We start from the raw sequence: 16,075 nt of genomic DNA on the forward strand, positions 1-16,075 counted from the left end.
TACAATAGAATATTATTCAACCATAACAAGGAATGAAGTTCTGATACATGCTCTACAGCATGAATGAAGCTAAGTGAAATAAGCCAGACACAAAAGGACAAACATTTTCGGGTTCCGTTTATTTGAAATATCTAGAATAGACAAATTCTATAGAGACATAAAATAGATTAGGGCTTACCAAGGGTTGGGGGAAGAGGGGAGAGGGGAGTTATGGCTTAATATATACAGCATTTCTGTTTGGGCCAATAGAAAAGATGACGTATTTTATGATACATATTTTATCACAAAAATATTTGTAAAATATGTAGGCCTGCTTTAAATGAGAAGTTTAATATTAATCCTGATTAATATTTGAAAATATAAAGCATTGGGAGTAAGTCTGAGGTGAAGCAGTTAATGAACAATAGTATCATCTTTTTTTGGTTTTGTTAGGTGGTGTTTATTTTGTCATTTAGCTAACTTTTAGTTTAGAACTAAAAATCCATCGGGGCCAGCCTGGTGTCATAGTGGTTAAGTTCATGCGCTCTGCTTCGGCGGCCTAGGGTTTGCAGGTTTGGATCCTGGGCACGGATCTAGCGCTGCTTGTCCAGCTGCACTGTGCTGGCATCCCACATAAAATAGAGGAAGATTGGCACAGATGTTAGGTCAGCGTCAATCTTCCTCACCAAAAAAAACCCACCTAAAGTTCCATGTTGTAACTTAACAGGTTTCCTCCACAGTATCTGGTCTAAATGTTTGGCTCAAAAGTTCATTATATGAATGAAGAGTGAAAATGTTTACTTTAAAAGAATAACAGGTGGTTAATATGTTAAGTAACAAGGAAATTTTAGATAACATGACTTAACCGCCCAAAAAAGTAATAAAGTTATCATTTCAAGTATCTTTGGGTCTATCTTAATTAGCTTTTACCTAAATACCTCCTCCCTGCATAATTACCAAATGTGGTATTTTAAAAATAGATTCAGTAAGCTAAGAACAGTGGGTTATGCAAGCTTAACACAGTAATATTTTGGTCACTTTTTATTAATATTATTTCTTTTCTGTCAGTTTGGGAGTTTGGATCAAAAATTAGCCCTGGCTACTCGTATTCGTGGTCACGTTCTACCCTTAGCCTTGCAGATGTATGGTTGTCGTGTTATTCAGAAAGCATTAGAGTCTATTTCATCTGACCAGCAGGTAATTGTAAGTTAAGACAAAATTTTTTTGTATTATTTTATTCAATTTTTAAAGTATTTTTTATCTTACAATAATCTTGGAGTGAAATAGTAAATATTTCCACAACTAGACTACAATATTTAAAAAAAATCTATCTCAAACAATACATTGTTAATTGAGTTATGCAACAGATTTTTAATCTGTCCTCTATTCTATTCAATATCTTTTCATCTCTAAATGAAGATATTTGAGTATCTACTGTGTGGCAAGCAGAATGCTAGATCATAGGGATTTTTTGCTGTCACTTGCTTATTTGATTTTCTTTAGTATCAGGAATATGTATAACTATTTCCAGTGTTTATTTGGATCGTATTTATATTTCTGTCATAAGAATAAAATTTTAAAAGCCAATTGCATTCCTATATGGCCATTTAAAAATATATATAAAGTTTTTTAAAATCTCACTCAACAGGAAAAGTAACCTAAAAATTCTCTTAAGGTTTACAGTTCTTTGACAGGAAAGAACACAAATAAATTAAATGGGAAATATACCATGTTCTTGTGTGGAAAAGTCTAAATATTTTAAGTTAAAAAAGGATTAATGTAATTCCAATCATCTAGTCATGGGGTTTTTCTTGTAACTAATCAAAATAATTTTGAAAATTATTTGCAATACACAAGAATAATGAGAGTTAGGGGATGAGGATAAATACTGACCCACTAGATTTTTACAATAAACTGTGAAGCATCTCTAATTATTAATATGTTTCTCATATGAGATTAAACAGACTTTAAAATGAAATTCATAAACCCAAATAGATACTATTTTGTATATAACAAGTTTGTATATTACAATGAAACATGTAAGAGTAAAGGAAATAATTATTTCTTAAAAGGTATTGGTAATTAGTAAGTTTGAAAGAGATCAGCTTTGACTCTAAACCCACATACATACAATAAAGCATATTCTAGAGTTAAAAACAATAACAGTGTATGTATGCATGGGATATGTGTCTGTATGCAATCATCACAACATTGAAAATCTGTGAGAAAATAGTATTATTCCTCTGGTGGAAATCCTGAGTTTTAGAGTAATTGAAGATGTGTCACAATGGAGAAAGAGCAACAAATTTGATTATGTAGAAGCTTTGAACTTTTCTGCTGTGTAGTCTCAAACTCGTATAGATACTTTAAAGATATTTTAAATGTCTTTAATATTTGAAAATAGAAAGTGCTAAGAGTAAACATTAGATGAAGCAGTTAATGAATAATGGTTTGGATTCTTAAGTATATTTTATTTTGTAAATTAGTCCATATTTTATAACCAAATGTGTGTTAAATCTTGACTTAACAGGATTCCTCTATAATCATATCAGAATGTAGTTGAGAGTTCATTGGGTGAGAGAGACTCTATACTATGTATACTCCCTTTCTTCACAACACTATTTCCTGTTGCACTGATAAGGCACACAGATTGTTGTGTGGTTACCGATATTTTTCTCTAAGGATTAAGATGTTTATTTAACAAAGTCTTAAAAATTTATAAGAAAACAATATTAAGATCATTAGCTGAAAGAAAATGCAGTTAGTAAATAAACCTTACTGTCAATAAGTTATTAGTAATCAAAGAAATATAAATTGCAAGGGGTCGTTTTTGCCCTTTAAATGAGCAAAAATCTAAACTCTCCCAAGAATGTGTTTCCAAAGAAGGTTTGAAATGATAAAGAAAAGGAATACGTATTGAAGGAAGTCCTTTATTGTAAATGATTAAAAAGAAGGAATAAAAATGTCCAACAATAATTTCTACCTGGGGGCCCCAAGCCATGGTGAGGCGGTGTCCCACATGCCACAACTAGAAGGACTCACAGCTAAAAATGCACAACTATGTACTTTGGGAGAAAAAGGGAAAAAATAAAATCTAAAATAATAATAATTTCTTCCCATAATTGAGATAATATATAAAAATCACATGGCCAATAAATACTCAGTTCCTTACCCTTTTTCATGTACTTGATAGGCTCATGCAGCCATTAAAAATAATTGTTTGCGGGAAGGGGGATGCTAAGTAGGAAAAAAGTATAGATTCTAAATTTGTTATATTAGTTGTCAACTGAGAAAGATGAGTGGAAGATGTACGCAGTGAAGATAGTAGTTTAAATATAGCAAATTCAGCATCACTAGGTTAAATTGCAGCAGGTATCATTTGCATTATAAATCTGCAAAATGTTTTAATAAGTCGCACCTTCAATGACTTCTACTAATTATACTTTAGGGGGTAAGACTTTAAACTTTGATATAATAGAAAATTTTGAGTATACTTTTGTGCCCGTCTCGGCATTTTTAATCCTATTATGTTGTTTGATGAGGTAATTATTTAAATTATTGAGTTATTTCTCTTTTGCAGAGCGAAATGGTAAAGGAGCTAGATGGTCATGTACTCAAGTGTGTGAAAGATCAGAATGGAAACCATGTTGTACAAAAATGTATTGAATGTGTTCAGCCACAGTCACTACAATTCATCATTGATGCTTTCAAAGGACAAGTAAGATTGGTTTTTGGCTTCTAATTAGTTAGCAGGGCATTATTTTAGAATTTGACTGTTAACACATTTCGCGTAAGTCACAAGATAATACCCAGTACTTCTTTATAAAAATAGGAGACAAAATAGTGAATGTGCGTTAATTTCTGCCTCTTTCATGGTGGGAGTCAGGAGATAGCTTTGTTTTTTTGAAGCTAAAAAATTTAGAAATAAGGAGTAAAGATAATCACTGTTAAAATTATAAATCCAACAGCGTTTCCCAAATTTCCTGAGAGAGGAGAGAGGAGGACTTAAGTCTGTATAATAAAAGACAAAATAAATATCAATTAGTAACTAATACGTGGTAATTAATATCTCTTAATTACCATGTGCACCCTGCAGTCCATTCATTCCATTATTACATGCTATGCATCTTCTAGTTAAGTTCCTTTTGATCAAAACATCTGTTAGCTCCTAAATTGAGCACCCAGATTGCCAGTCTTTGCTGACATGGTGGTGGTCATATTAAATGTGAATCCCCCACCCTTCTATTTTAAATTAATTCAGCGTGTCTTCAGAAACCTGTCTACTTCTTAGAACTTCCCAAAAATGTCAGAGAATGGAAATTTATTTATTCCAATTATTTTAAGGTGTTTGTACTTTCAACTCATCCTTATGGCTGCAGAGTAATTCAGCGCATCCTGGAGCATTGCACTGCAGAACAGACCTTACCTATCTTAGAAGAACTCCACCAACATACAGAGCAGTTGGTACAGGTATAAACTCCCTAATAATTTGAAATGTTTATATATTTTTGAAAATTGTTTTGATTTTTTTTTAAGGAAATATTTATTATTAAATTAACACTATGGAAACACACAATGATACAAAAGGCTGATGTATTCTCCTAACTGATGGATTTTTAGAAGAATGATTAACATCTGTTTAAGGAATAATCTTTATACTAAAGGAATGACTTAAGGAAAGTAATTTTTAAATATCTGTACCTAGGATCAGTATGGCAATTATGTTATTCAACATGTACTGGAACATGGTCGACCTGAAGATAAGAGCAAAATTGTTTCTGAAATCAGAGGAAAAGTCTTAGCCCTGAGTCAACACAAATTTGCCAGGTATTCCAATATTGTCTAATTCTAAGGGTCAATTCTTTCAACACTTTGGCTTTTATTAGCAAGCACAGAAGTGCATGTAGAATGTAGCATTGGAATATAATCCTTTTTTCACTAGAGGCAAAAAGCACATATAGAACGTTGCTTTTATTCTTAAAGAATCTACGTGACAAATTGGTTTGCCCTTATATATTGTAATTTTTAAAAAATTTTTATTGAGTTAATGATAGGTTACAATCTTGTGAAATTTCAGTTGTACATTATTGTTTGTAAGTCATGTTGTAGGTGCACCCTTTCACCCTTTGTGTCCACCCCTCACAACCCCCTTTCCCCTAGTAGCCACTAATCTGTTCTCTTTGTTTACATTTTTAAATTCCTCATATGAGTGGAGTCATACAGAGATTGTCCTTCTCTGTCTGGCTTATTTCACTTAACATAATTCCCTTAAGGTCCATCCATGTTGTTGCAAATGGGACAATTTTGTTCTTTTTTACAGCTGAGTAGTATTCCATTGTGTGTGTGTATATATATATATATACCACATCATCTTTATCCAATCATCTGTTGATGGGCATTTAGGTTGCTTCCACGTCTTGGCTATTGTAAATAATGCTGCAATGAACATTGGGGTGCATGGGACTTTTGGAATTGCTGACTTCAAGCTCTTTGGATAGAAACCCAGTAGTGGGATGGCTGGGTCGTATGGTAGTTCTGTTTTTAGTTTTTTGGAGGAATCGCCATACTGTTTTCCATAGTGGCTGCACCAGTTTGCAGTCCTACCAGTAGTGTGTGAGGGTTCCTTTTTCTCCACAACCTCTCCAACATTTGTTACTATTTGTTTTAGTTATTAAATAGAATGACTATTTGTCATTCTAATGGGTGTAAGGTGATATCTTAGTGTAGTTTTGATTTGCATTTCCCTGATGATCAGCGATGATGAACATCTTTCATGCGCCTGTTAGCCATCAGTATATCTTCTTTGGAGAAATGTCTGTTCATGTCTCCTGCCCATTTTTTGATTGGGTTGTTTGATTTTTTGTTGTTGAGTTGTGTGAGTTCTTTATATATTATGGATATTAAGCCTTTGTCGGATCTATGACTTGCAAATATTTTTTCCCAGTTAGTGGATTGGTTTTTTGTTTCAATCCTGTTTTCTTTTGCCTTGAAGAAGCTCTTTAGTCTGATGAAGTCCCAACTGTTTTTCCTTTCTATTGTTTCCTTGTCTGAGAAGACATGGTGTCTGGAAACATCCTTTTAATACTGATGTCAAAGAGTGTACTGCCTACATTTTCTTCTAAAAGCCTTGTTTTCAGGTCTCACCTTTAGGTCTTTGGTCCATTTTGAGTTTATTTTGGTGAATGGTGAAAAAGCATGGTCAATTTTCATTCTCTTACATGTGGCTTTCTAGTTTTCCCAGCACCATTTGTTGAAAAGACTTTCTTTTCTGCATTGTATGCCCTCAGCTCCTTTGTCGAAGATTAGCTGTCCATAGATGTCTGGTTTTATTTCTGGGCTTTCAATTCTGTTCCATTGATCTGTGCACCTGTTTTTGTAGCAGTACCATGCTGTTTTGATTACTGTAGCTTTCTTTGTAGTATGTTTTGAAGTCAGGGATTGTGATGCCTCCAGCTTTGTTCTTTTTTGTCAGGATTGCTTTAGCAGTTCGGGGTCTTTTGTTGGGTCATATGAATTTTAGGCTTCTTTGTTCTAATTCTGTAAAGAGTGTCATTGGGATTCTGCTTGGGATGGCATTGAATCTGTAGATTGCTTTAGATAGTATGGACATTTTAACTATGTTTATTCTTAAAATCCATGTACATGGAATGTCTTTCCATCTTTTTTTGTCGTCATCCATTTCTTTCAGAAAGGCCTTGTAATTTTCGTTGTATAGGTCTTTCACTTCCTTAGTTAAATTCACCCGAGGTATATTATTCTTTTTGTAGCTATTGTGAATGTTATTGTGTTCTTGAGTTATATTTCTATTAGTTTGTTATTAGAGTATAGAAATGCTACTGATTTGTGTAAATTGATTTTATACCCTGCAATTTTGCTGTAGTTGTTGATTACTTCTGAAAGTTTTCTGATGGATTCTTTGGGGTTTTCTATATATAGAACCATGTCATCTGCAAATAGCGAGCGTTTTACTTCTTCCCTCCCTATTTGGATTCCTTTTATTCCTTTTTCTTGCCTAATTGCTCTTACCAAAACCTCCAGTACCTTGTTGAGTAAGAGTGGTGATAGAGGGCATCCTTGTCTCGTTCCTGTTTTCAGGGGGATGGCGCTCAGTTTTTGCCCATTGAGTATGATGTTGGCTGTGGGTTTGTCATGTATGGCCTTTATTATGTTGAGGTAGTTCCCTTCTATGCCCATTTTGTTCAGAGTTTTTATCATAAATGGCTGTTGGATCTTGTCAAATGATTGTGTGGTTTTTATTCCTCAGTTTGTTGATGTGTATCATGTTGATTGATTTGCGGATGTTGAACCATCCCTGTGTCCCTGGTATGAATCCCAGTTGATCATGATGTATCATCCTTTTGATGAATTGCTGAATTTGGGTTGCCAAAATTTTGTTGAGAATTTTTGCATCTATGTTCATCAGCGATATTGGCCTGTAGTTCTCTTTTTTCATGCTGTCCTTGTCTGGCTTTGGTATCAGTGTGATTGTTGGCCTCATAGAATGTGTTAGGAAGTGTTCCATCCTCCCTAACTTTTTGGAATAGCTTGAAAAGGATAGGTATTAGATTGTCTCTGAAAGTTTGGTAGAATTCCCCAGGAAAGCCATCTGGTCCTGGGGTTTTATTCTTTGGGATACTTTTGATTGCTATTTCAATTTCTTTCCTTGTGATTGGTCTGTTCAAATTGTCTTCTTCTTGACTAAGCTTTGGGAGATTATAGGAGTCCAAGAATTTATCCATTTCCTCTAGGTTATCGATTTTGTTGGCATATAGTTTTTCTTAGTATTCTCGTATAATCCGTTGTATTTCTGCAGAGTCTGTTGTTATTTCTCCTCTTTCATTTCTGATTTCATTTATTTGAGCTTTCTCTCTTTTTTTCTTTGTAAGTCTCGCTAGGGGTTTCTCAATTTTATTTATCTTCTCAAAGAACCAGCTCTTTGTTTCTTTGATCCTTTCTACTGCCTTTTTTGTTTCAATAGCATTTGTTTCTGCTCTGATTTTTATTCTCTCTCCTTCTGCTGACTTTGGGCTTTGTCTGTTCTTCTTTCTCTAAGATTGCTTATTTGGGATTTTTCTTGTTTGTTAAGATGTGTCTGTATTGTGGTGAATTTTCCTCTTAATACAGCTTTTGCTGTATGCCATATGAGTTGATATGGAATGTTATCATTTTCATTTGTCTCCAGGTATTTTTTTATTTCTTCTTTAATTTCTTCAATCATCTATTGCTTGTTCAAAAGCATATTGTTTAGTCTCCACATCCTTATGCCTTTCTCAGCTTTTTTCTTGTAATTAATTTCTAGCTTTATAGCATTATGATCAGAGAAGATGCTTGTTATTATTTCAATTTTTTAAAATTTTTAGAGGCTTGCGTTGTTTCCCAACATATGGGCTATCCTTGAGAATGTTCGTGCACACTTGAGAAGAATGTGTATTCTGCTGTTTTTGGATGAAGTGTTCTATACATGTCTATTAAGTCCAATTGTTTTACCTTTTCATTTAGCTCCACTGTTTCCTTGTTGATTTTCTGTCTAGATGATCTGTCCATTGATGTGAGTGGTGTGTTGAGGTCCCCTGCTATTGTTGTGTTATTTTTGATATCTTCTTTTAGGTTTGTTAATAGTTGCTTTATGAACTTTGGTGCTCCTGTGTTGGGTGCATAGATATTTATAAGCATTATTTCTTCTTGATGAAGTGTCCCTTTGATCATTATATATTGGCCCTTTATGTCTCTCTTTACCCACCTGATTCTGAAATCCATTTTGTCTGATATAAGTATTGTGACACCTGCTTTCTTTTGTTTGCTATTAGCTTGAAGTATTGTCTTCCACCCTTTCACTCTGAGCCTGTGTTTGTCCTTGGGGCTGAGGTGTGTTTCCTGGAGGCAACAAATTGTTGGATCTTGTTCTTTAATCCATTTTGCCACTCTGTGTCTTTTTATTGGAGAGTTCAATCCGTTTACATTGAGGGTGATTATTGATGCATGAGGGCTTAATGCTCTCATTCTGTCGCTTGGTTATCTGGTTTTCCTGCATTACCTTTGTTTCTCATCCTCTGTATTCTCGCCTACCCATTGACTTCTGCAATTTCTTATGCTGGGTTTCTTAGATTTTTCCTTATTTATGTTTTGTGTGTCTCTATTCTGTTTTTTAGTTTGGTGGCTACCCTGAAGTTTGTATTCAGAATCTCGTATGTAACATAGTCCATTTTCTGGTGGTCTCTTACTTCCTTAGCCTAGACTGTTTCAGTCCCTTTCCTCTTCCCTCCTAAATTATTATTTTCATCTCTTATTCCAACTTGTGTTGTGAGTTTGTGGTTAGAGTGATAAGATTGTCTTTGCTTTGGTGATTTCCTTCCCTTTATCTTAGTGCTATAGTTGAATATTTGCTATCCTATTCTCATTCTATCTGTCTCCCTACTCTGTGTTTTGTGACCCCTTTCTCCCGTTTTTTCTTTTTTCAGGTAGGAGAGGCTTCTTGAGGATTTCTTGTAGTGGAGGTCTTTTGGCTACAAAATCCCTTAGCTTTTGTTTGTCTGGAAAACATTTAATTTCTCCCTCATATCTGAAGGATATTTTTGCTGGATAGAGTATTCTTGGCTGAAGATTTTTATCCTTTAAAGTTTTGAATATGTCATTCCATTCTCTCCTAGCTTGTAAGGTTTCGGTAGAGAAATCCACTGAAAGTCTGATAGGGGTTCCTTTGTAGGTTATTTTCTTCTGCATTGCTGCCCTGAGTATTCTTTCTTTGTCATTCATTTTTGCCATTTTTAGTACTATATGCCTTGCAGTAGGTCCTTTTATATTGACAAATCTAGGAGATCTGAAGACTTCCTCCGCACACATTTCTCCCTCAATTCCTAGATTTGGGAAATTCTCTTGTATTATTTCTTTGAGCACACTTTCTGCTCCATTTTCCTTTTCCACACCCTCAGGGATTCCGATAATTCTTAAGTTGGATTTTCTCATTGAGTCTGCTAATTTTCGGAGATTTTCTTCACTTTTTAAAATTCTTAGTTCTCTTTCTTCCTCTATCTGGAGCCATTCAGCCTATCTTCGATTACGCTAATTTGCTCCTCTGGTGTGTACACTTGCATTCAGAGAATCCGTATTCTGTTTTATCTGATCCATTGTATTTTTCATCTCTAGTATTTCTAATTGATTCTTCTTTATAGTTTCAATCTCTTTTGTGAAGTAACTCCAGAACCCATTGACTTGTCTCTCTGTATTTCTCTTTACCTCATTGAGTTTTTGATGATAGCTACTCTGAATTCATTGTCACTTAGTTTACCTATTTCCAAGTCCTCAGGACATACTTCTCTGTTTTTATTGTTTTCCTTTTGGTCTGCAGCTTTTATAAATTGCTGGATGGTAGAGTGGTGTTTGCGCATATGCTATTATTTGGTTGCAGTTACAGTCTGTCGCCACTAGATGGGGGTCGAGAGCCACGTGTTCTGAGCCCTCCACCTTCGTTGGTGATGGCAGTGCGCAGCGTGGGTTGAGGGAGGAGGGGCACTTTCACTCGCGCACAGACCTGGATTCTGATCACCTCTCGCTCTCTGGTTTCCTGGGGCCCTTTCTTGATGGGGTCCCCCACATGAAAGCTTTCTCCCATCAGAGGGTTTCCGCTGCTGGGGCGGTGGGAGTCCTGGACAATCCCGCGGATGTGCGTCCCCTCCCCCATGGCAGCGATCCCAGTCTCTAGGGCGGGAAGCGAAGTTCTCTCCTACCCTGTTCCAGCTCCTCCGGGGCGGCTCCAGCCTCTCTGACCTCCGTCATTTGGCTGCTGTGGGTCTCTGACGATCTCTGTGTTATTAGGATTTTTTGGTGGGAATTCAGTTGTTCCTTTGGTTGTAGTTTGGAGGGGAGAGAGTCCCTGCTGAGCTCACTCTGCCATGTCACTGATGTCGCCTATATATTCTATTTTTGAAATCTGTTTTTAGAAAATTATTTGTCCCCAAGACCTGTGATTAAATGCAAATTTAAAATATTTGGTGCATGTTTGTGAAACTCTCTGGCGTTATTAGTGACATAGTTTCCACTTTTTTGAATTATAATTTTAAAAGGCCTGTAATTAAACTTATGGATGTCCAATATAGGTTCTCCTGTGATACTAATTTCTATTTTAAAAGTAATCCAAAGAGAATCACAAGTGAATCCCCATCTTTACTCTTCTTTCTTCCAATGGGTTGAGCAAGTTCTGTGAAAAGCTAAGGAAATTTTGCTATAAAGAAAAAAATAATTTGTGGTTTATGTGCTTTAATTTTTAGCAATGTAGTAGAAAAGTGTGTTACTCATGCCTCCCGCGCTGAGAGAGCTTTACTGATTGATGAAGTTTGCTGCCAGAATGATGGTCCTCACAGTGCCTTATACACCATGATGAAGGACCAGTATGCCAATTATGTTGTTCAGAAGATGATTGATATGGCTGAACCTGCTCAAAGAAAGATAATCATGCACAAGGTAATACACTTTCTAGCACTTACAATTGGCGATTCACTTTGTGTGACTTTAGGCTATGCATTTTAACTTCCTGGGCTTTACTTTCCTCGTATATGCTATAACTGGAGAAAAAATCTAAAATCAGTGGATGACCTTTGGCAGATACAGATAATTTGTTATACCCTTTTAGTAAATTCTTAAGGTAATCTGCACAATGAATTGCACTCATTTCTCATCTCTTTATCTACTTTTAGCATCGTCTTACCTTCCCCATCTTATTTAGGTATATTTGATTTGCCGTAATACATAGGTTAAACATTGATGTTAAAATCTAATTAGATTTTCTCACTAACCTAATACATTGTCTGAAAGAGAGAATTTATCTTGATTTGATTGGTTTTTTGAATCAGTTAAGCTGTTTTCTCTCTCTGTCCTCCTCCTAGAATCTAATGATTCTTTAAGAAATCATTAATTTCCATAGGAAAACTTAGCATTAAAAAGAACAGTGGAAGAAATAATATTTAAATACTCTATCTTTTTCTAAATTTATTCATTAAGAAACGGGACAAAGTACATAACATTTTTGGACGTCTCCTCATATAGAGAGAAAATGATCTCATGAGATAAATTTATTTTTGGCCTTCTTATTTTTAATATTCTTCAGTTTGATTAAGTTTTCTACCTTTTTTTAGTTTAATATTTCTGCTTAAATATATATACTTACAAAAATTTTAATCTTATTTTTAACAACTACGTTATTTAACCAATATTATATTTAGAATTGGATTATTTCTAATTTTTTAACTATTTATAGTCTGTGCTTTATATGAGTGTCTTTGCAGAATTGTTTTTGTAGGTTAAATTCCTAGATGTGGAATTGCTGGTGCAAAGTGTGTAAACATTTTACTTTTAATAGGTACTTCCTAGTTGCTCTCAAAACATCTCGTACATGTTTGCCCATCTGTCCGTCCAGTATATGAGAAGAGTGCCTGTTTCACCATTATGTCATCAGTGCCAGTTATTATTACTTATAAAGTCTTTGCCAGTCTGGATGGAAAGATAATATGATTCTTGTCATTTGCATTTTAAAAACTATTGGTGAGATACTGAACATCTTAAATCTATTAGCCATCACACATCTGATTGCTTGTTCATGTCTTTTTGCTCCATTTTGTATTGAATTTTTGTCCAACTACCTGGAGCTATACATGAGAAGTGATAGCTCACTAGTGGTACTTTCCTGTTGTGTTTGGAGCTCCTCTACTCTTTGCATGGGTTGTAATAGTTTAGAAGTAGTGCTTTGTTTATTCATTGAACAATTTTGAAAGAAGAAGTTTGGAGAGATTATGTTGAACAAAACTGCTTTTGCAAACAACTTGCTTTAGGTTTGAATTTTAAAATTCCTATTATTCTTCTAAATCACCCCGAGTTGGGGACACTTTTTTAGAAATCAAACTGAAATAACTTAGATTTCCTAAGCAGATTATTTGTTTTTCAGATTCGACCTCACATTACTACTTTGCGCAAATACACATATGGGAAGCATATACTGGCCAAGTTGGAAAAATACTATTTGAAAAACAGCCCAGATCTAGGGCCTATTGGAGGACCACCAAATGGAATGCTGTAAAGGAAAAAGAGAAAGAAGATGTAACCACGTGAAAAGAACGTTTCTTTTGTGAATTATCAAAACACAACTCAACTATGAATCTTCAAAATTTTTTTTTTAAGCAAAACTATTTATTGACTTTATTCATCCATTTGTAAATTTTTTAAGGTTCTTGTGTATATTTGGGGGGTGGGGCGGTGAATTATAAATTATATTCAGCCCTGAGTGGAGACCTATCAGATTGGATTGCTGGCAAAGCACAGAATGCCTGTATATGATGTAACTGTATCAAAAAAAGCTGTCACATATTTTGTAAATTTTTACCTTGTAAAGTCACAAAAATAGTTTTTAAAGGAAAAAGTACAGTATTCTTTTAATAAACTGGCTTGCAGTCTGGTAGGTCTACGGACCCCATAGCACAACAGGTTTATAGAGATGTATATAGAAAAATAGTCCTTATTTTTTTTTGTCCTTTGTGTGAAGCCTTTTATAACAGATTAACAATCAACTGCATAAATATTATTAATATTTTAAAAAGAAAGTTAAGTTGTATTTTGGTAATTCACAAACTATCATGCAAATAAAATCTCGGCAATTAAGAATTAAATGACTTGAGATGAAAAGAACTTACATTATTTACAGTGGTGTGGTTTTAATACAAATACTGCCCTAAAATGTCTCTGGCAATGTACAGAAGTATTGTATATACTTACATATGTAATTGTTGTAAGAGGTAGGAAAAACAAAATCATGGTGACATTTCTATCCAGTTATGTGCACTAAACGAAAAGTTAAGTCCCATTTTAACTTTTTAGTTTGGTCTGCAATGAGAAAGAGTGGAAATTTGTATATTGTTTTGCTTATAGAATTACAAGAACATGTTGAGCTTTATTTTGCTTTTTCATAGTAGATTCAGAAAGTAGGAATCAGATAGAGGTGAAAAGGGGCCACTGAAAAGTGAATTTGGTAGCTCAACATGTAAGCATGATTACATATTCAGATAGCTTTTTTTGCTTCCTATAAATATATGCATTGTATGTGTAGTAATAGATGTAAGTTTACACTTTGAAAGCAAATCTTGTTTCAATGTTTATTATAAAAGCCTTGCTAATTTAGTAGTGATGCTTTCCTTGGTTGTACAGGTGTACATTTGTAAACCTTCATGCTGTAAATGAAATTTGTTTTATCTCTTTGGGAAACATTTGCATTTTAGTGTACATTTATGTCCCTGCCCTCTTTGACCTGGCATATAGTGTTGTAAAATGTAAATTTATTTCTCCAAATCGAGAGTGATTTTTTAAAAATTTTTTATCTTTATATGGTTTCAGAAGTATGAACCAGCTTTCTTTTTATTATTGTGAGAAACATTTTGTTTTATAACATAGTTGTTAACTCTGTTAATATGGACATGCTAGGATTTGGATCATTTTCAAGAAGTCAGGGTATTGTGCATAATAGAAAGTATTGGACTGAGATATTTGGTTACTATGGAGGCCAATGCTTTTTCCATCTTATTAAATGTGATGTGACTTTTTTCTTTGTACAGAAGAGTACTGTATTTTTGAATAGCCTACTCCCAAGTAAGAGCAAATCTGTATGATAACATTTTTTTCTCTGGACATAAGACATAACAGTAACATGATGTACATTTACAAGCGGCCTTATGTACATTTCCCAACAATCTTTTTAAGGCAAAATTGTGACCATATGTGTATAATTAAAATGGTTTTTAATCCTTTGCCTATGAAAATATTTTGGAAAAAAAACTTGCTTTGTATATTCAGTTTCTGAAAGATAAAGAAAGTGCTTTGTATTTTGTTGATGTCAGTATTTTGTATAAAACATTTATGTTGACCCACTTACGTTTAGTGCTGAAAACTAATGAACCATGCTATCTCTTTCAATTGAACATGTAAGGGACTTTTTATTAGAAGTCTGCAGAAGAAAAGCAATCTTCTGAGCACAATATTGAGATAAGGTTTTATCACTTAGCTGTTCATATCATGAATCTAAAAATAATGGCATAAAGTTTGGGGTGCCAGGCATACTTTTTCATCTTTGATGTTGAGTTTTCTAGTTTCTAACCCAACATTCCATGTTGAGGCCATTAAATCCAGCCTCTTGTCCCTGTCCCTTCTAGTCACACTGGTTCATTAGTATGTCCCAGTCACGGTGGCAGTGCTTTCCCCACTTCCACTCTTTCCTGCTTTGTTTGGCCAGCTTTAGAGGGTCTTGGCCCTGTGTTGAACTTTTCTTCCCAGTATCAGCTCATGGTTTCAGGATCAAAGTTCTCCTTGTTGGTGATTTGTGATGACTTTTCCTGGATTTGCACAGTTGAATTCCTAGTCTTTCTTTCCTTACCTTCTGTTGACACAGGCAGTTAACTTTGCAAATTTAGAAAGTCCTAGAGAATAAATAGCACATTGGGAAACTGAACCCTCTCTCAGGGTCCTGATGTTCCCATGTGTCCCATTGTTGGCAACCCAGTCTTCCCAATGCTTTGGGGCCTATTTTAGAAAAATATCTGTTACTGTAGAGATTTTATGGTCTGCTATTTTTGGTGCCCACCTCTCTGATTCTACCTTTTAAAGTTGGCATGGAGTTTTGGTATAATCTGAAAATGACGTTTCAGAATAAAGAAATTTAATTGGGCAGAACCACTTAGGCTTTACTCTTGAGTGTCTCCTTTTGATATGGATTGTTTCTGGACCAGTTTGTCTAAGTCCTGGCTCTTATTGGTTCATATGAAATAATGTTATCTTTACTTCTTTGTATATTATGTATAAATTAGAAAATGAAAAATGTGTGAATAACATTGTATGAAATAAACCTGGTCTTGTGTTTTTCTCTAGATAAAATACCCCTCTGTCCTTCAGTTAAATTCAGATTGCCCATTCAAGTTTAAATTGACTCTCACTTAAGGAAAACGAAAATATTTTTATCACTTAGATGCTAGTCTGGGACCACTGATCCCTCTTGATGGTATTTATCCTGTCTTTTGATTAACATTCAGAATCTCTAATTACATAAAGTAATTACACACTTTATATA

General features: G+C 34.6%; 1 protein-coding gene across 34 annotated transcripts in view; it reads left to right on the forward strand.

Annotated features, from left to right (window-relative positions):
* PUM2 (pumilio RNA binding family member 2) overlaps nt 1-15,853 on the forward strand; it is a 93,905-nt gene extending 78,052 nt beyond the window's left edge. For 21 of the 34 annotated variants that reach the window (XM_070235872.1, XM_070235878.1, XM_070235894.1 and 18 more), the window contains 6 exons: nt 1,048-1,176; nt 3,560-3,697; nt 4,324-4,449; nt 4,685-4,806; nt 11,244-11,436; nt 12,914-15,853. In XM_070235872.1, coding sequence (XP_070091973.1) covers nt 1,048-1,176; nt 3,560-3,697; nt 4,324-4,449; nt 4,685-4,806; nt 11,244-11,436; nt 12,914-13,045 — 840 coding nt within the window. In that variant the 3' untranslated portion in view covers nt 13,046-15,853. Of the gene's footprint in view, nt 1-1,047; nt 1,183-3,559; nt 3,698-4,323; nt 4,450-4,684; nt 4,807-11,243; nt 11,437-12,913 lie in introns of all 34 variants that reach the window. The other 13 variants (XM_023619457.2, XM_070235875.1, XM_070235889.1 and 10 more) reach the window with 1 other exon arrangement.
* Nucleotides 15,854-16,075: the final 222 nt, after the last annotated feature.

This window comes from Equus caballus, chromosome 15 (genome assembly GCF_041296265.1).
Source record: "Equus caballus isolate H_3958 breed thoroughbred chromosome 15, TB-T2T, whole genome shotgun sequence".
NCBI classification, from domain to species: domain Eukaryota; kingdom Metazoa; phylum Chordata; class Mammalia; order Perissodactyla; family Equidae; genus Equus; species Equus caballus.